The sequence below is a fragment of the Dysidea avara genome, chromosome 4 (genome assembly GCF_963678975.1).
Source record: "Dysidea avara chromosome 4, odDysAvar1.4, whole genome shotgun sequence".
In the NCBI taxonomy this organism is placed as follows: domain Eukaryota; kingdom Metazoa; phylum Porifera; class Demospongiae; order Dictyoceratida; family Dysideidae; genus Dysidea; species Dysidea avara.
This window is the reverse complement of record NC_089275.1, coordinates 44,905,468-44,926,660: the sequence shown is the minus strand read 5'-3', so window position 1 is coordinate 44,926,660 and position 21,193 is coordinate 44,905,468. Positions and strand designations below refer to the sequence as shown.

General features: G+C 38.1%; 1 protein-coding gene across 1 annotated transcript; it reads right to left on the bottom strand.

Moving 5' to 3' along the window:
* Positions 1-677: 677 nt before the first annotated feature.
* LOC136252361 (N-acetylgalactosamine-6-sulfatase-like) lies at positions 678-18,938 on the bottom strand. The gene is made up of 2 exons (XM_066044796.1): positions 18,789-18,938; positions 678-2,566 (listed from the first exon to the last, which is right to left on the bottom strand). The coding sequence occupies exon 2, from the start codon at positions 2,555-2,557 to the stop codon at positions 788-790; it is 1,770 nt and encodes a 589-aa protein (XP_065900868.1). The 5' UTR covers positions 2,558-2,566; positions 18,789-18,938; the 3' UTR covers positions 678-787.
* Positions 18,939-21,193: the final 2,255 nt, after the last annotated feature.

Sequence of the window (21,193 nt, the reverse complement as noted above, 5' to 3'; positions counted from 1 at the left end):
GTGACCTTTTTTTTTTTTTTTTTTTTTGCTCTTCAACTTTTTTTCAGCAAGGTGCCCCCCTACTTTCCAGACTCTGGATCCGCCCCTGTATTATCCCTACTATACAGTACTACCATATATATACTGCAGATGTTCTTTACAACACCAGATCAAGATATCGATGCAACACTGTTATACAGTATAGTAAATATGGAAGCAATACGTAGTCATCACTAACTGGATGTGTCAATGTTATTGTGTTTCTTCATAATTATAGTCAATTGCAAAGCGTCATACATATATCTTGGAATAGATTTGTAATAGTTGCTTTCCTAATATACCTTACAGATATGTATATGAAACAATCAAATCAAGACTCACAATTTAGCACAAGATAAGATATTCAGGTGTATAAAATTATGTCCTTAGAAATGGAGTGACAATTCTAAAGGTTGTGGTTTCAGAATTGTACTTCTGAAAGTTATGATTCGATGGTTATAGTTCCACAACTGGAATTATTCTTCCAGACGCAAGGTGGCACTCAGGAAATACTGGATGCAGTTTTAATAATACCTATCAACATTATATTTTGATATTATTGACATTAAAACCATTCTTTGGCTACCACCTTTGATTTCATAACTGTTATCAACCTAACTTATCAAAACTTTATTGCAGCTACATAGAGTTTTTGATAATTTACATTATAACTAGCTACGTATGTTGTTCCTTTAAAAAACATTATAAAGTGATTACAAACAATATTAATGCTGATTATATACAAAATCAAATTGTTTTACTAGATGTTCTACAAATCACGGCTATACCCAATACAGCCAACTTTCTTGGCACTGTTTATTACAGACAACCTCCATTCTTCAAGTTCATGAAGTAACTGTCTGCTGAGATCTGGATACTGATCTTTCAAATCATTGCTTTCTTTTATATCTTTCACTAAGTCATACAACTGATAATCTGTAACTTCACCATTATAGTAGTGAGCAACTAATTTGTACTGATCTCCACTAACAACGGCAGCATATCTACCATTAAAATTTCCTGGAATTACAAAAGCCCAGAATATAGAGTGGTTCCTATGTTCTACTTCTCCTCGTAAATAAGGCAGGATAGATATTCCATCTAATGGACGATCATCTTCTGGTTTAACTCCAAGTATATCATAAACTGTTGGCAGGAAATCACTAGAAACAATTGGAAACCAGGACACTTTGTTGCTCTTGATTACATCCGGCCATTCTATTATTGCTGGAACACGAATCCCTCCCTCGTACACACTACGCTTCCTATCACGTAATCCATTAGTAACTCCAGGTGTGCCATACTCTGGACCATTGTCACTGCTAAACCATAGAAAGGTGTTTTTCTTTATCCCTAACTCTTCTAAGAGATCACGCATTCGTCCAATTATTTCATCCATAGCTGAAATGGCACCATAATAGTCAGCTTGGTCTGAATTGAAATGCTTCAAGTACATGTTTCTGTATTCATCAGTTGCAATATAAGGTATATGGACAGCATGAAATGGTAGATATAGAAAAAAAGGTTTTTTAAGATTAACTTGCTCTCTGATGAATTTTTCTGCCAGTGACCAAAGAAAATGTGAGTCTTCACCTTCAATAGGGTTTGGCCATGATATAATCTGATCAGACTGATTACTTGTAGTGTAGTAGTTAGTGCACTCTGGGTGTCTCTGAGTGTGGCCTAGAATACATTTAGCATTCTTGAAACAACCACAGTTCAGTGTACAAGTTCTAGCTGATCTTGTAGTAGCTATCCATTGCTCAAATCCATGTTGACCTGGATGGGAGACTGGCCATTTTTTATTCCCATTCTTTAAGGGTTTAAAATCTCCAAGGTGCCATTTACCAAACAACGCTGTAGCATATCCTGCTCTACGCACTATTTTTGCTACTGAAATTTCTGATAGTGGTAGAGGCATTCCTTCAGGTACTCCAAAGTCTGGTTGGTAGTGTCCCTTGTTTGCATCCCAAATACAATATCTGTTGTGATTTCTGCCTGTTAGCACAGTACCCCTGGTAGGTGAACAGACTGGACTACCACTGTAATATCGTTGTAGTAGCATAGAGTTTGCTGCTTTTGCCATCTTGTTCAAGTTAGGAGTAATGGGATTGCCATTGTTATACTCAACATCACCCCAACCCAGATCATCCGCTAGTGCAAATATAATATTAGGAGTGTTCTTTGTGACTTTGCCTTTTATCTCTACTACCACTTCTTCTGTTTTTTCTTCCTCTCCTGATATTGTTTCTGTTGTTGTCGCTTCCACTGTTGTTGTCACTTCCACTGTTGTTGTCGTTTCCACTGTTGTTGCGTTTGTTTTCACTGTTGTTAATGCCATTGTTTTGGGTGTTGTTGTTTCATATGTGCCCTCCAGCTCTCCTGTACCATGCATGTGCTCTCTATTCATTTCTGGGGATACCTTATCATGTGTACTACCTGATGTTGGAGGTGTTGCTAGCCAGTAACCACACATTATAAGAATAAATATAAATACGATTATGCCAACTGCCGGGGTCTTGCCTAACTGAATAGGCATTATCAGTTCCTGTAAATTATCACAGTATAATGATAGTAACAAGACTGATATGTGTCACATTAATAATAAAACATGAACAATAAATATACAGTATAGGACCTGTGTATAATGGTCACTTTTGGACCATAAAGTTTTGGCCATTATATAATAATAGGAGCGCATCGAATCCTATGGACAAGGGAGCATGTAACTTTATAAAGAGCGAAATTCAAACATGGCTGCTGTGTACTATAATAAGTAACTTTTAAAATTTCCAAATTAGGATATAATGTGAAGGCGCATACTCGAATACGTCACGTTTTTGCTACGACGAAGCATAGTTATGGAAACAAAGTTCAATGGCACGACGGAGGAATAGTGACACAGATTTAGCAGAACAGTCTTTCTACAGTTGATAGTCACGCAAAATTACTCCGCTTGACTATTCCTAGCTTTACCTTCGACTCGATGATCTTCCTATCAAAGCAACTTTACTACCTTCACACTAGACAATGGAGTAGCAGCCCATTCGGTGTATCCAAGAATGATGTAACCAATTATATACATAATAGTAACACTGGATGCCATGTTTGAATTTCTCCTGTAGTATTGGTAGTGTACGGAGTTACACGTTCCCTTGTCCATAGGATTCAATGTGCTCCTGACAATACAGGAGGCTGTTATAGAGAAATATCCATCAGCAGTAGCAGTTTAGTGGCTAATACCATTGTAAATAGGCAATTACTATTAAGAGGCTTGTGTCAACTGCGATATTCTGGTACATTACAATTATCAGTACAGAAATAACAAGGCAAGCTTGTTTTGTCCAGCACTATACCATCTAGTGCTGGGAGTGGTAGCGAGGGTTGCCGGTCACTCTGGGAAAAAAACTAACTGTTTATGATAAGGCAGTGCCAACTATACAAGAGATGAATAGGTGAGTTCTTGGCCAGCCACTATATGTGTTGGACAGGTGACCACTAAATACATACCAAACATTGTAAGAGATAATATTTGGGACCTCAAGGCAACGACCATTATACAACTGTTAACACAGGTTCCACTTTACTACTAATGCACACATGGTACATAGTTTGTGTATATCTGCAAGGGAAATATTATAAAGAACAGAGTTGGGAAGATACTTTGTCAAATAAAAATATATTCAAAGCAATATATTGCACATTATCTTTCTTTGCATTGTAATATGTTGCAGTTACATATTATGTTTATAATGGAATGTAATATGTTACACAATCACAAGGATCTTGTATCAGTCATTGTACTAACTGTATGTGTGTACGTTGATGTACTGATGTAGTCTAATTAATTATTGTATGCATGTAGGTTGAGGGCACTACCGAAAAGCAGTACTGAAGCAGTCTCCCTTTAAACAACAACAAAAAAATCTTAAAACGTCAAGGTAAAATTAAGTATTTTTAAACAGAGTGAGTAGTCTCTAACTAACTAAGAAAATAGTGGGGGTATAATTATATTAGATAGATTAAGGGTTGAGTATAACATCATGTCATCATATCTTGCACAAAATGTAAACCGATAATCACTTTCCACATTACTATAATATATAAAAAGTAACTGCACAATGGCCATGTGAAAATATCATCCTAAAACCTACCTCGATTTCTCCTCATGATGACATAACAATATTGGTTGGGTAAAATCAAGCCCAAAAGTGCGACCCAAACTGTGTTCGTCAGAATTTAAGAAAATATATTCAATGGAATTTCTATTACCCGCTTGCCTGACTGATGCATTCAGTCAAGCATAGCAGAAAATTGGCTACAGCTATAGCCCTACTTCTTTCACAGAAACACTTTGAATTAACTTAAGAAGAAACAACTGTTTGTAGAATGGTATGAGCACATGTAAGAAGTTCCCATGTGGTCTCGGCAGCTGTAGTACAGGCTCTAGTACAACTGCTTAGACTACTAAATACAGTGATCCCTCCATTATCTAGTCAAATGTTCTGTTAACCAAATTGTGGAAGTAACTGTTGTATTAGAGATTTTTGCTTAAAATGTATGTTTTATTAGAGTATTTTAACATAAAAATGTATGGGCTTTATTTATCCAAACTTTTCCATTGTCTGGACATACTTAGGGCTCAATGAGTTCGGATAATGGAGGAACCACTGTACCATGATTTTATCAATGATATTTGTATGCTTCAAAGAAGCACATGGCTAATACACATGGCAGTATCCATGGTTACAATGCTTTGGAGGGGTAAACCGCTTTCGAATATTACAAAACCTCTGTGGGTTTCGTAGTTTTTGAACCTTTGTTCCAGCCCTATGGCACACATCAGTCAAGCAGAAAGCACCAATAGAAGGCTAATAGATTGAGGTGTTGCATTAGTGGATAGTAATTCGTAGTAAAGACCATTAATTTTGTAATGCATCACCTGTTCATTGTTACTTGTAGTATTACTTGTTACATTGCGCTTCTAGCTACGAAAGTACTCATCAATTTATTTGTTACGAAAAATTATTACTTTGTTCATTACTAGTAATGAACTAATGGTTTTCAAATCAAATGTAGGTTAGAAACCTAGCACAGGCACTTTTGTGGATTTTGAAAACTGAGGCAAAGCCGAGGTTTTTATACACAAAGATCTGAGGGATTGGTCTCTAGCCAACTTAGAGTGTTCTATATGGGAATATAGGTGGAGTCATTGTGGGATTGGATTATTTGTTGTTTTAACTCGTCACACAATGTTGTAGAAGCCTGAACATGTTTTATGTTGAAAAGCTGGAAAAATTGAAGCTTGCACCTTATTGCTGCTTCCTCATTCATTGGATTGTGCAGACAACGTCATGAGTCAACGAGGAAGTTAACAAGTTGTTTACAGTGCCTATGGCATCACAGCAGTGTGAAGAACAGGTGTTTAAAGATGTAGCTTGAGTTGATTACGATGGCGACGAGTACTCAGTAGTCACAAGTTGTTGCTTAAGGCACCACAACAGTATGAAGACCAGGCACGATGTTGAGAACGGACCACACCCACATTACAAATAACACAAACTAACCATTCTACAAGGAAGCTTACCCCCTTGGGTCCTTGATAAAGTCCTCCAGTAGTTTAGTAAATGATGAAACAGTCTTAAAAACACTCAAGAAAACAGATGTGCACTAATAGAATTTTCTCTGGACTTGTCCATTCATCATAATACATAATAAAACATATTAGACTCTACCTCTCACAATTGAATTCTTTTAAGCATGCTTATAAAATTAATGGAGAGGCTAAACTCGTGTTGGCTAATTGGCTTGGGGGTGACTGGTTGCCAACTGTAGGCTATTTAGCTTGGAGTGCAATATGCTTGGGAGAACATATTATATAGCAAATCAATGATCAAAGTGAGATTTGCATGCTTGAGGTCTTCTCCTAAGACTTGCTAACAGGTCTCTTAGTGAATTTTAAATACCTCAATAGCTTCCAAAGATCATAGTTATATTATTCCATTTTGCAAAGCAATGAATTATATTATTAATTGCAATATATAACACATTATGTCATGTACGTAATGTGTTACCCATCTCTGGTAATGAATATACTGTACCTATAAATTTACAGTGAATTACACAGGAGTGGATTTAGGGGGCATTCCTGAGGCTCCAGAATCCCCCTCTAAATGTTAACTTGTGGGTTTGCAGCAGGAACACCAAACTATCTTAGTTTGGCAGCATAAATATACAGACAAGAATAAGACAGCAGCATCTTAAGTTTTTCATATGTAATTCGGGTCACTACAATATCTGACCAGCCATAAACAATAGTCGACATATGTGACTTAAAGGGAACAACTGAAAACATGTATTAGCCTATACTACATGAATCTAGTAAATTTTGAAGCATTAATTTTAATGCTTAAAATCTGTCAGCAACTGGGGGCTGTACTCTCAGAAAAAAAACCACTCTGGATGTGTCCTGATACACATGTTGTACAATATTGTGTTAGTTTATATGCAAAAAAATATCACTTGAAAAGTAAAGTTTTAGTTACAAGTTAGTGACAGCAGTGTTAGCAAACAAACTTTCTGAAATATAGACAACGCTTTGAAGGGGATCACGCATGAGTTTATCAGTAGTGATGGTTTGGTGTGGGGTCAAGATGGATTGAAACTGGTTATGTGCGTGACGAGGTGAAGCATGCTTGAAAGGTCTGAAATCAGTTCACTACTCAGATATCCAGGAGATAAAAAGGAAAGCAAGTGCACCCCTTCCCTTAACTTAAATAGTACTTATCAGAACCTTTCACATACCACAATGCATATTTGTTTAATGAAGCAACTCAGTGGTGAATCCAGAAAGGGACACAGAGGCTAACTGCCCTATTCCCTTTTCCATCCTCAAATTGAAAACAAACAAAAAGTACCCTAAAAGAGTAGTGAAATTACTGTAATAGAACAGTCATCATATACAACAATAGTTTATCTTGTGTAATTGCTGTACAAGTTGGTTATTTTCTATTACTGCTCTCCTTCACTATAACGCCAACAGATAACACTGAAATAGAAAAATTGAGGAAATGGGTTTCAGCTTAGCGTAGGGGTTGGGCAATATTATGATATATCGTTGCTATCCCATTAACCATATCAAGGCTATTTATACACATTGTGATATACCATATAGAGGGAAACTTTGGAGACAAATTTGGTGATTTGCTACAAATTCTCCAAAGTTTAACCCATCAATTACTTGTGGCACCTGAGATTAGTATCTTTATAGCTAAAGGTTGAGCTGGTTTACCCCCACCAAAGTGTTTCCCTCTATACGGTATCAAATTCATGATACATGTGACCCACTGAGCAAAAAGCTGTAGTACGTTCACGTTGAGCTGAATCCTCAAAAACATTTCATAGCTCATGGATGCAATTACACATGATCTTGAAATTTGGCTCATTTGTAGTACTGCTTGATCCGCTACAAATATTTTGAAATCTTTTTGTTCAAATGTTTGACATAATATTTACGGCCAATCAAAGTTTTCACAATACATTTCCTATGGGGAAGCCATATAAGTACAGTGTCCATTACAGCCCTTTCCCGAACTTGTAATGGAGCCAAACCGTACATGTCTGTTGTTGACACCTTTGCTGTTACCAATAATCATCTGGTTGGCAGAAATGTTAACTCTGTTGAGAAAAAATCCACTTTTAATTTTTAGCTGTTTTTCAGGATTCAGCTCAACGTGAACATACTATGGTTGTTTTCACAAAATTTTGCTATAAAATAAACTGGGTAAAAATATGTATGCAAAACTTACGCATGCTTTAGTTGCTTTGGTGTGCATTGAAACAAAGCTCAAATCAGTAAAATACATGCACTAGCAGGTTCATCTGTTCATGAAGAGTAATTTGTTCCATGGTTGTACAGCATAAGGCAAGTAAGTTAATAAAGTTTACCATTGTTATTTCTTTGCTTCTTAATTTCCTGCATGGAGTACAGGGAATACACACTATACCTTGATTGATTTGCCAGTTCATGGTGAACATACTGAGCCAAGTCCTGTCTTCAAAGATTGTTTCAATCATGAGATGATTGATTAAATAAGCGCCTGTAATATATTTGCCATATTGTTGCTGTACACATCAAATTAATTGCTGTTCTAACTGTCTAGCACTAGAACTCCAAGACTATACAGTATTCATCTCAAAAGGCTAAATTGTCCACTCTCAGCATGAGGGCCACAAGTCTGAGGGTGGACATGTCAGGCAGACCACAAGTGCCCATGTTACAACTACAATGTGACACTTTTGTTACAGGCTAATAGCCCGCTGGTGATTAACCACCCATGCCAGTACAGGTGTAACCACTGGATTGATTATATATACAGTACATGCCTGAAAGATTCGATTGTGGCTAGGCAGCAGGTAACGTTGCAGCTAGAAACACACAACAACATTGATAGCAACTCCAAAAATTAATATATTCTATGCATACGTTATATCACTTGGTGCTTGGCGATATATCAGTATACTGGTGTATCACGGTATTGTCATCAACGGTTCAAAGATATTCAGTTTCAAATATACCAATATTATTGGCAAGAATGCCACTAGGTGTATACATTATGCTATGAGGGAAACCAGACATTAGAAGGTTATGTGTTAATGGTTTGATGATGATCACAAATCCTGGTAAACAGTGAGGTTTTAGATTACAGTGTAGTCCCAGTCTACTCGTATCAGTTTGTAAAATGCATAGTTATACTACTAGCTAACCATAAATAACTTTTACATCCAACTTTGGATAGTACCTACGTATTAACAGTTGACTGTTTTTATCATAATTAAACAATACCAGCTTATTAAAAGTGCATATTAATTGATCACTAACATACGGTGAAATACCGGATACTGGGGTATTTTCTCGATACCGGATAAATGCAATACCATCCAACACTATTTGGTAAAGTCTATGATGACTACTGGGTTAATGGAAGAAGCAAACTCTCAATACACATTGGGACTGGTCTGAACATTGATAACTGTTTTTATCATCTAGAGTGTGTGTGTGTGTGTGTGTGTGTGTTTGTGTGTGTGTGTGTGTGTGTTTGTGTGTGTGTGTGTGTGTGTGTGTGTGTGTGTGTGTGTGTGTGTGTGTGTGTGTGTGTGTGTGTGTGTGTGTGTGTGTGTGTGTGTGTGTGTGTGTGTGTGTGTGTGTGTGTGTTCTGAGGTCAACATTGATCAATTGTACGAGACATTATTTCGGATGTATAGTAGGAAACTTTGGCGGTGGAAAACATCAGCAAATTTGTATTTTGCCAAAGTATTTTTCACCAAAGATATTTTCACCATGTACATATTTATAGTAGCTACGATTCAGTGACAACTGATGAAATGCAGGCTGCAATTATGGTGGCAGGATCCGCTGATTCTGGAATTTTGAAGTATTTCAAACCTGTGTCATCTCAGTCATCTTTGTCAAGTAGCTTGCCTGATCCAACTGGTCTGCTAAGCAAGAAGGTGCCACCTAAGGTGATTGAAATGGCCAAAGTTTAAGTAGAGGCAAAACTGAACTTGAGAAACCACCTGGTGGAAGATCTCCATACTTGATTCTTACTCCAACACAATGGTTTGAAGTGGGTAAGCGGGCATCGGAACGCAGCATTATATCGTCTAGGTGATGTTATGCCTGTAAATACCCAAAGTATAGGTTAACGGAAACTTCCATAAGAAGGTGGGGGAATCAGTACCGCTCTACATTCAAAATGTCAACTGAGACTACTGAAGACACATCTGAAGACACTGAAGTGACTGCTGAAGATAGTACCAAGCAAATTCAAGAGTTGCCACGAATGAAGACCGGAAGGCTGCTGTTAATTGGAACAGAGCTGGATGCCCAGGTGCAAGAGTACATTATGCAATCCAGGATTAGCTGTAAACACTTCTGTTGCCATAATAGTCTGGCGCCGTCGCAAAAAGTTAGGGTCTGGTGAAATACAGATACTAAATCATTTCTACCATCCAGATTTGGCATTAGCCAATTAATCCATGCCAATGATATATGTTCACACAGAAATCGCCTTAGCAATGCAATGCTTTTGTTCGGATTGATGAAGAGCAATCTTCTGACATAACAAGCAGTTACGTACGCTGTCTTAGACTAATTGAATTCCTTTTGAAATGATTTGGTATTTGTATTTCACCAGACCCTTACCTTTTGTGAAGGGCTACTCTCATAGCTGCTGCATCTGGGATCACTATGAGCCATGATGCAAACCATCTTGCTGGGAATCAAATTAACAGATGCATTGGCAAAGAATTTGCCTAAACGTATGGGATATGTCAAGCGTAAGGCTTGCAGTACAGCAAAGATTGACGTTGGAAGATTTTGACAAAGTGAAGGAGGAGTTCTTGTTAGAGGTAAAGAACATTGTTGCAATGGATGAAATTCCTCATGACTTCATTAACTTTGACCAGATAGCATTAAACTATGTTCCTACAACACCATGGACTATGGGAAGGGAGGGGTGAAACGGGTTGAAATAATCAGCAAGGATGACAAAAGGCAGCTGATAGTGATGACTAATGTAATAAACCTGTAACCACGTGTGACTGTACATTTTCTATTGATCAGTATACAACCTAGTTAATGTATTTAATCAATCTGGTAGATGAATATCATTACAAATAATCTATTGAAGTGGAAAAATGAATGTCATTACTAATGATTATAAATAATGACGAAATCTTATTTGCAACCTTTTGTGATGTCAATAAGAGAAGGAAATGGATAAATCTGAACAATAAACTAAGTGTGCCCTCATATAGCATCTTGCTTTAGCTCAATTTACTTGCCAAAGACAATAGCCGCTGCAAATTCGATGGCAAACAGTGGTGCCCTTCTGCTTTTGAGAATGAGTATATATGCTTCTGGTTTTGCTCTTTGCCGTGCTGGAACAGATCTGAAATAAGGTATTCTGTTTCTTTGTTGCAGTGGCTAAATATTGAATCGTATACTTTAACTTCACCACTATGACACCAAAATGCTGAACCATTATCCAATGGTGCCTGGTCTTACAAAAAATAATCTGACCAATGCTCCTGTAAGGTTAGCTTTCTTTCCTTGATATAATGTACATGCCAATCCATTAATCTTCGGAATAGTGATTTTAAGAGTCACTGTGCGAAGTTAATTTCGACATCACATAGCTCTGCTCCCATAATTATGTTTTCAAAAGCTTTGTTTTCTTTTTCATAGGCAATTCAACATCTGACACATCAATTTCCTTTTCAAATTCTTTACTCTCAGGAACAGTGGTGGTGACCACTGCTGGTAAATTGAGCTTCATTTCAGTTGTAGTTGCAGCAAGCATTCGTGATGGCTGAGTGAGTATAGTGACATGAACAGACAAACTAGATATAATCAATTTCTCAACTTTCCCAGCTTCTTTCTGATCGTCAGTACGAAATATCAATTTTCCAGAAATCTCAAGCCCACCCTGTGGCAAATCTGAAGAATATCTTTGGTTATCTCCAGCTACAAAATAAATAGTTCCTCCTCTTCTAATAAAGAGTGAACAAATAGCCAAAATTCTTGTAGGGACATGACCAACTACTTCTAAGTCACTGCCAATATTGCTTTTGCCTTTTTTGTTTTTGTTTCTGTTTTTATTTTTATTTTACTGTAGCAAAACCTACTTATACAAATAAAAATGTTAGCTACACACAAAATGCTGAATGTCTTTTAAAGTACTTTGCGTTGGCGAGATCAAAGCGAATAGAGTGCTCTATTTTCCGTAATGCATTCAAGTGTGCTATATTTTCCATTTGCGTCACAATAAAGTACAGTTATGGAAAATAAAGAACAGTTATGCATTGATTGGAAAATAAATACAAAAACCAAGATTACGTGCGTAATATTTCTAATCTCCAAAAGTAGCCAAAATGATACTGTTTGCTTGTATTACTACCACAACTGTACTACATAGTCACTTACTGATTGTCTGATGGCTGAAAACTGATGCGGTTAGAATTCACGAAATGAACGCTTCAAGCAAGATGACAAGACAGCACTCCAAACCAGTTAAAGCACTGCTACGCTTGTACAATATGAAAATAAAAGCACTCGTTAACTAGTATTTAGTACAGTGCGCCAGCCAGAAACTTCTTGTAAAATCATATCAGCTGGAAGGCCATTCTATATATCAGCAGCTGTAGCCAGCCAACTGCACTTGAATCTGTTTAGTGTTCTAAGGTTACAAAACAAAACATACGTGGGTCACAAGAGTGAAGACGATGATATCTGTGGTGAGTAACTGTGGGCAATAAACAGGTAAGTTTCCATATCTACAAACCAGTCCCATAATAGCAGCATGTCAATGCCGAAGAGGGGTTGAAAAACAGATGAGCATGTACTGTAAGTCATCAAGTAAATGAGTATTAGCTGCTCCTGAATAGAGACTGAACATTACCATATTCTAGTATTGGACAAATCCAAGATACACATATCTTGCTTTGATAGTAAGGAACAGCAGAGATAAAGTTGGCCTGTCCTTAGTTTAGCACGGCCTAGTATGTTAGATATTTGTGGTTGCCAAGTAAGTTAAGAGTCGAAAGTAAATCCTAATTCTTTGATTGAACTAGTTTCAGGAATGATAGTATCATCCAAAATCAAAGGAGGATATGGGTTTGATGAAAGATCATGTTTTAATGAAATTAATAATGAAAATGTTTTAGTAGGGACAAATCTGATATGCCAAATCCTACCAAATTGAGAGATTGCCTCTAAATCATCATTCAATTGAGAAGCAGCTACCATACTTTGCAGCTACTGCATAAGGATCATGGCTGTTGCCTAGTTCTCAGTTTCAGACTAGCTTTTCACCAATAACTAGTGTTATTCAGTATTATCTGATTTTTATGGTATCCCCCAAAGCATGGAATTGAATGATAAACTGATTGTCATCATATCCAAAATCTTAACTTTAACTATACAATGATTCCAACATGCTGTATGGGTTGAACCATGAATAACTAGAAGCCAAGACAAATACTCAAATACATATACCATAGGCGGTGGAAGAGGGAGTGCTCCAGCACCTCCAACTATTTTACTGGGGGAGCTCAGCCCCCCCAACGTAAAGCTGTATTGTGCAATAATCATCATGTAACTCCTGCAAGGTTTCCAGAAACTGGTCAATCACGATCGAGATAATCTAATAGAACAGTCACCCTAATACAACAGTTAAGCATGTATTTAAATAGATTGCATTTTATTGACAGCTAAATCCACCAAAAATGCCCCCAAGTTCAATCTCCTGATACCTAATTTTCAAAATTTTTCTGGGGAGGCATGCCCCCAGACCCCCATAAAATTAGCATGCTAGGTGTGCTTTGCACACTTACTACTATTAACATAAATTTAGGGCACCCTCAACTCTAGCACCATTCCACCTCCTATGTATACGGTTAATTTATGGAGGTTGATACTTGAAGATGCAGGTCCAGCTTGGGTCCAGCAGAAGGATCAGTCACTCATCGCGTCCACGTGTTATGGGTACAAGAGCATGATCACAAGATAATTACTTGCTACATGAGTAAATGTAAAGTAACTATATAGCTACTTGTGCCGGGTCATCACTATTCGCCAATGTCTTTTTCGCCAATTATATTTATAAGGGTGCATCCATTCACCGAACTGAAAATACTGGACTCACTTGTAATTTGTTCAAACACCTTTCCAACCACTAAAAATATGATGAATGCCAGACACCGATCAAGGTTCTCATTGTCCAGAGTTTTAGTGATCTATTTAATGGTACAAGCACACAAAAAATTGGAATTTTCAACTATATAGAGTAGGGATCATAACACATTGATAAAAAGTATTGAAACAAGCTGGAGTAGTGTACAGTATTAATCACAGTAAAACAATAAGAAGTGTTATATCCCTACCGTGCATTTCCATTATGGTAACTTGAGCACAGTAGGGATATAACACTCCTTATTGTTTTACTTTACAAGTACACAGAAAAATTTGGAATTTTCAACAAGAGTAGGGACCATAGCACATCAATAAAAAGTACTGAAACAAGCTGGAGTAGTGCACGATATTAAATCACAGTAAACAATAAGAAGTATTATATCCCTACTGAGCATTTCCAAATGATATCATGAGTACAGTAGGGATATAACACTTCTTATTGTTTACTGTGATTTAATATCGTGCACTACTCCAGCTTGTTTCGGTACTTTTTATCGATGTGCTATGGTCCCTACTCTAGTTGAAAATTCCGTGTACTTGTTTGTTAACTTTTTTTGTAAATAATTATTATGACTGGTGAACCCACACATGCAGCATCTGAAATGACACTGCACGCCCCAATTATCTTCTGAAAAGTGAAGTATCCATTACGCTTCGTTGTCAGCTATGTTCAACCCGTTACGCAACATTTTGAATCAAGAACTGTTTGAAAAGTACCTCTGCAATCCATGCACATCGAAAGAAATGGTGCCGCGCACCCCGGATTAATCAATAATTATCGTCTGAAAAGTGAATTATCCATTACGCTTCGTTGTTGGCTATGTTCAACCCGTTACACAGCAGTACGAATCAAGAACTGTTTGAAAAGCACCTCTGCTATCAAAATAGCCACTATGACAAATACGGATGATTTCTGTTACAAAGGGAAGCCATTACGTGCTATCGCCAAATCGAGACTTTTCGCTGTCAGCAAAGATGAATGGGACACAAAGGAGGACACTGGTAAGTCCATGAAGAAGGCATTGCACGTACTGCAGTATGCCAAAAGGCACCTGCTGGACCAAAGCGACATCGAACAGTGAAAAAATAGCCTTAGCCGTTATCGAGTTACGCTTGTCTGAAGGCATTGGTTAGCCAGTTACTCTGTCAGTCAGTAGAAAATTCTGTTAAATAAATTATTTCTAAGATTGTATTTCGGGTTGATCTGAAAGCTTGTTTGGGCTTAGTTTTACCTTACCAATACTGCCTTATCGTCGTCAGGAAAAATTGAGGTTGTTTTTTGGGTGATTTTATTTTGTGGGCCACGCCTACTCCTTTGTGGTCCCTACTATACACTATTATCGTAGTGTATGATTGTGTACTACTCCAGCTTGTTTCAGTACATGTGCTATGGTCCCTACTCTAGTTGAAATTCCGATTTTTTTTGTGCATTTGTTGGTTAACTTTTTTTGTAAAATAAAATTATTATGACTGGTCAACCCACGCATACCGCATCAAAAGAAAGAAATGGTGTTGCGCGGCCCAGCTACCAATTATCATCTGAAAAGTGAAGTATCCACTACGCTTCGTTGTCAGCTATGTTCAACCCGTTACACAGTATTACGAATCATGAACTGTTGTTACTTCTGCAATGAAAGTAGCCACTATGAAAAATAAGGACAATTTCCATTACAAAGGGAAGTCATGTGCTACCTTCAAATCGACACCTTTCGTTGTCAGCCAAGATGAACGGGACACAAAAAAGGACACTGGTAAGTCCATGAAAAATGCATTGTATGTACTGCGGTATGTCAAAAGGCACATGTATGGCTGAAGCGACGTCGAACAGTGAGCCCATAGCAGAAGTATCTTCTCAACTGCTTTTATTTGTCTATCATGCTTTTTACTCAAATTCCTTTGACAAAGCCACAAACAGGGGATAGTAGTTCACAAAGTCTAAGCAGAGTCACAACACCCACATATCAGACTGCCAACCACCTCAAAGCAAAGTTTAACTTTAATACAGACCTCATTTAGCTTTTATTTCTTATGTGCAAACTGCTTTTACAATTTAGCAGTTTTGTTCACGTGACAGACAAATAGGTAGGTACACACACACACACACATGCACCCACACTCACACACTTTTCAGAAAACAATACGCTTTTTTTGTTTAAGACACTGTAATGTTGTGCTTAGATGTGGCTTCCAGACTGTGATGTCAGGTAAGCAGTGGATTGTTACTTGCAGTACTAATTCATGAGCATGTAATTAGTGAGATTATCAAGTTTAAACTGTCTCAATACTGTTACATGTTAGGCCCTGTACCATTCATTAAAGCAGCACAGCATTGTATAAAGGTAGCCCAGTGTTGTCAACAGCATGGTACTCACAAGTTATCCAAGGCTACATAGCGTCAGATAAACTCCATAGATTCCTAGCATCACTGCCAGCTATTTTAACCTTCTTTAGTCTCCCTAGTATGCTGGTTTCTCTATGCAATAACTACCATCGAAGTTTGAGAACAGTACACTGGTTGAACGGGCACCTTCATCATTGCTCCAGGTATGTCATTTACTATAAGACCACTATTTTCTGTTGTTGCCATCCTTAGCCAGGAATGGGCTTCTAGTGGTGAGAATGGTGGTGAACTATCATTAGGTACTGGAATTATCACCAGTGGCTTCATTAACTACAGAGTGCTAAACAATGTGATTCAGTACATGAACAGCATTTATACAACGTCTGTAACTCGAAGATGGGTTGTTGAAATGCAGACTTTCCTGAGAGAGGAAAACCACATCTAACAACTAAAGAAACTTGGGATACATATATGCAGGAGCTCATCAAATCCTAGCAATTCAAGTGCTTTCTTTTGTTGTACATTGTGCTGTAGAGTTTATGAGTATTAATGCTTGTACTTTTGTGTTTTGCATTATTGTGTAAAATACATGTATTTTGTATAGGGAAAGGGAAAATGGCTGTTGATGAGGTTTTTCAATCGACCAGTTCAGCCACTGAAAGGATATAAAAATTATGTTTTAGGTTTTGATGTATAATTCCTAAGAACTAAGGGTGAAATTCAGTGTTGTTGTTTTTATGGCTTCATTTGACAAATCCCAATACAGATTATCTGTTTGACATCACACTAAATATTTTCCATATAATTACAGGTTATCTTTGTGAATGCGTGAAGCAAGAGTGAGTTACAAGCCAAAGAACGCTAGTGAAAATAAGAAAGCTGTGGTGCATTTATTATGTTATTCGTTGCTTAGTAATATCGCTTCGCAGCTGAAAGAAACAGGGCCATTAAACTTCAGCTGCTCACTGGCTTGTACCGCTTAATTAACCCAGTCCCCCTTTATTCCCACTCTTCAACTGGCTATTACTATAAGTAGCTCACTCAGTGTAGCGATTCCCCCCCAAGTCTTTCTTCAATTGTGCAAAATCGCAAAAAAATTCATTTTCTCGCATGAGTCCCATTGATTTTTGCCTCAAAAACATGGTGTCTAGTAACCGTTACTAACTTAAAATGACGCAGCTTGACGTAAATGGATAACCTCCATAGCATATTTTGGCATGTTTAATAGTGGATGAGAAACAAGTAATCAAGTTTGCTTGGCCGAAGTCCCCAATATATAATTCACAAACGATTACATATTTACTATACTGAACAAACTAGTTCAAGAATCTAAGTTTGAACTATTCAAGTCTCTATAGTTACTGGATAGCTAGCTATATATATAGGGGCGGTTTTAGCCAGAACTTCTTCTGAAAATAGCGCGCGCCCCTACAATTCATGTAGGTGATAAGATATATACATACTGTATTATATTAGGACTTTTTCTAATGGCAAAATTTCATACTTTTACCTTTGAAATCACCATTATGGCATTCATGTAGTGACCTTTTTTTTCGACTTACAGCTAAGCTGAAGTTGCAGTCCCAGAGTGGAACCTGAAACCCCCTTTGAAAATTTCTAGATCTGTCTAAATCACCAAAAGTAAGAACGATTTAATAGCAATGCTACGTTTAGGCCACTCCAAATAAATTCTCTGTTTCCCGTCCTGGACTCAGGCATATTTGCATGCGGGCGGGCGGTCCATTTCCATTATTTCATTATAAGATTGGCAGCTTTTCAAACCATTTCTTGTCCGGCACAACCATAAAAAGCTACATAAACGAATGCTTAGCTCGTTCCTTCCTTAAGTTTGTGCCAACTTGATAGGACTGCTGACACGTGAGCTTACACTGTTTCAAGATGCTTTTACTGAGCCTGTCAGTATGCAAGAATAACCGGAAAATAATGGAAGAATACGGAATAATGGAATATTTAGAGCTAACAGTAACCAGATGCGGGCGGCGGACGGGAAACAGAATTTATTTGGAGTGGCCTTATGTCAATAGACAGGGGTTACACCATATATGGTTACACAAATGGCATAATTGGTGTTATCGATCTTCATTTGTTGCGTGGCCCGTTCATACTGCTTTAATTTGGCGACTATATGCTATGGATGCACTGCTGCATCTGTGCATGACTCATAGTCTGGCGTAGCCGACCCGCGCGCGAAGCGCGAGGGTCTGGTGACAGCCGCATTCAGTACCTGTGCCAGTCTTACGAAAAACATGTGCGTCCAATCAGATCGCTCGAAGGCCAATTAACTGCATTCTATGACGTGATTTCCTTAGATTTGATCTCCAACTAATTCGTGCATGCCTTACAACTGAAACATAGAAAGGCAACAGTATACAACAGCCTCCTCCCTGGTGAGTTAGTTTTATTAACTTTACATCCGTGGAAGTGTAACGCCATTGAAATATCTCCATCGTGATTGAACCGGAAGTTGTTAATTTGTTTACGCGCGCGTTTTAAAATTGATTGCATTCCACTTGGCACAGGTGTGTGATACGGATGTCACCAGACCCTCGCGCTCCGCGCGCGGGTCGGCTACGCCAGACCACATGACTCACCCTGACTCACTTAAACGTGAGTCTTAATTAACTACACCAACTAAATATTTTCACCAAAACTTACGCGTAACGAGCTAAGTACTATGAGAAATAGAGCTTGATCTCGGTAGCCGGTAGTCGCGTTGATCCTGGACCTGGTTCCTGAACGTCGCCCACAGCAAGCGCCCAATAAAGATAAGCGTGCTAAAATTTTATATCTGGCTTCCCCAACGGCTCGCCCAACGGCCAAGATGGTGCTGTCTGCCTATTTCCCTCACATTCGGATGGCTTTCGTAGCCATTGTATTAATTTCTGGACTTGGGTATGTCGCATTATTATTGTCGCCAGAGTCTCGAGCCACTACTCTAGACACAGAAGTCGGCGCCGACATTCGAGAAAAAGAAATTGGCGTCACAACTCAAGACACAGAAGGTGTCACAACTACTGAAGTCACACAAACCATTACCACGGACGCAGAAACTGGCGCCACTACTCAAGTCGAAGCCAGCATGGCTACCCCAGAGAAACGAAACAGGGTAATGGTAAAGATACCACAAAGTGACCAGTACAAACAAAATGATGCTGTGGTCCCAGATCTACTTACACAACAGACAATTGAGAAAATTAAGAAATTCTCATTTTTCCTAGGACATCCACACAGTGGACACAGCATAGTTGGTACTATAATTGACAGTCATCCTCATATTGTGATGGCACACGAAGCTGATATATTTTCAAGAGTCCAGAAGTGGAAGGAATGTAATAAAACAACAATATTTAATACCATTTGGAAGACTGTTCGTACAGGCACAATATTACAGGAACAGACCTTAAAGGGATACAACCTCACTATAGACAAGTCGTACCAGAACACCTTCCAGGATTACATAGATGTTATTGGAGATAAAAAGGGAGGGTGGACTGCACAAGTTTTATTAGGCAATCCTGGACAGTGGGAAACTGTGTATAACAGAATAAGAACTGCCGTCAACTTACCAATGAAAGTTTTTCATGTTATCAGAAATCCATATGATAATGTTGCTAGCAAAGTACTTTGTGATTACAGTGGAGATTTAAAACTATGTGGAAAGCTTAGAGTGAGTAATAAAACGTATGCAGTGAACTCACGTGCGATAGATAATTATATTAGAAATTATTTTGAAGTCTTCCAGGCCATTGAAAATGCCAAACAGGAATACAAACTTGACGTGCTAGAAGTACATGGCAGTGACCTCGTAGCTAACCCAAAGAAAAGTATCGGTGGAATGTTTGACTTTTTGGGAGTTTCTGTTTCTGATGAGTTATTGAACATTTGTAGTAAAAAAGTGTTTCCAAAAGAATCTAAACTCCGGTACAAAATAAAATGGCAAGATGAACAGATATCAACGGTAAAGGAATACATGCAAAACTTTGCTAATCTGGAAAGGTACACTGACTTTGATTCGTGATTTGTATGTGCAGTTTTTAATTTTAATAATATATGAAACATGTGGTAACGACCACCATTGTATTGTGACCATATGGATACTATGTCCTAAATACTGTCTTACTTATACAAATGTAGGCTGTGGTCTATCACCCACATAACTCCCAGTCAAGCTATGAATTAACCACCTTCATTGTAGGCAGTCATGAGCACTACCTGCCTTTCAGTAAATATATTATTAGTTTTCGTGCGTGCGTGCGTGCGTGCGTGCGTGCGTGCGTGCGTGCGTGCGTGCGTGCGTGCGTGCGTGCGTGCGTAGGTCAGTAGTGATGAATGAGTATGCTGTGTACATTGCTGATATACCTCATTATTAATCACATAACCTAAATGTGAAGAATGCATGTTGTATTTGTACATTTGTTCCAGCCCTATTACAGACACAGACCCACACTACAGTCAGACACATCACACCACACACATACACTATATAACAGACATGCACAAAACACACATACACATGCATGCGTGCACTTACATACGCATGCTCAGTGTTGACTCTCTGTGTTGGGACCGTAATTTCAATTGCTGACTAGCTTGAGGCAAAACAGACCAATGCTAGCCACAAGTGGTCCATCTTTGTCTTCAGTGGTTCAAATAATGATCCCAAGATGAAGACATAAGTTACCAGTGTTGGTACATGAGTTTGCTATAGTAGGCAAGATACTCACCAAGCGTTCAGTAAGCTTCATCTTGACATGACATTCACAGTTTGTCTGATGTAATACGTTCCTGCAGCCCTCATGATTTGAGGATGCTTAATTGTCCTTATACAGGTATGTGTTACTGTAACAATAACTATTACATGTCTGAGGTATACAGAGGCCATATGTATGTGTGTTAATGTACCTATATCATTACACAATGATACATTGTTATTCCATTGCTATAATAATTATCCTTTACCAGGAACTAGGGTTAAACACATGCAATCTTTATGTCAAAATTGTTGCCCATTTTAAGGAACAAGCCATGACAAAAACAGACGTACAGTAATTGAATACCAA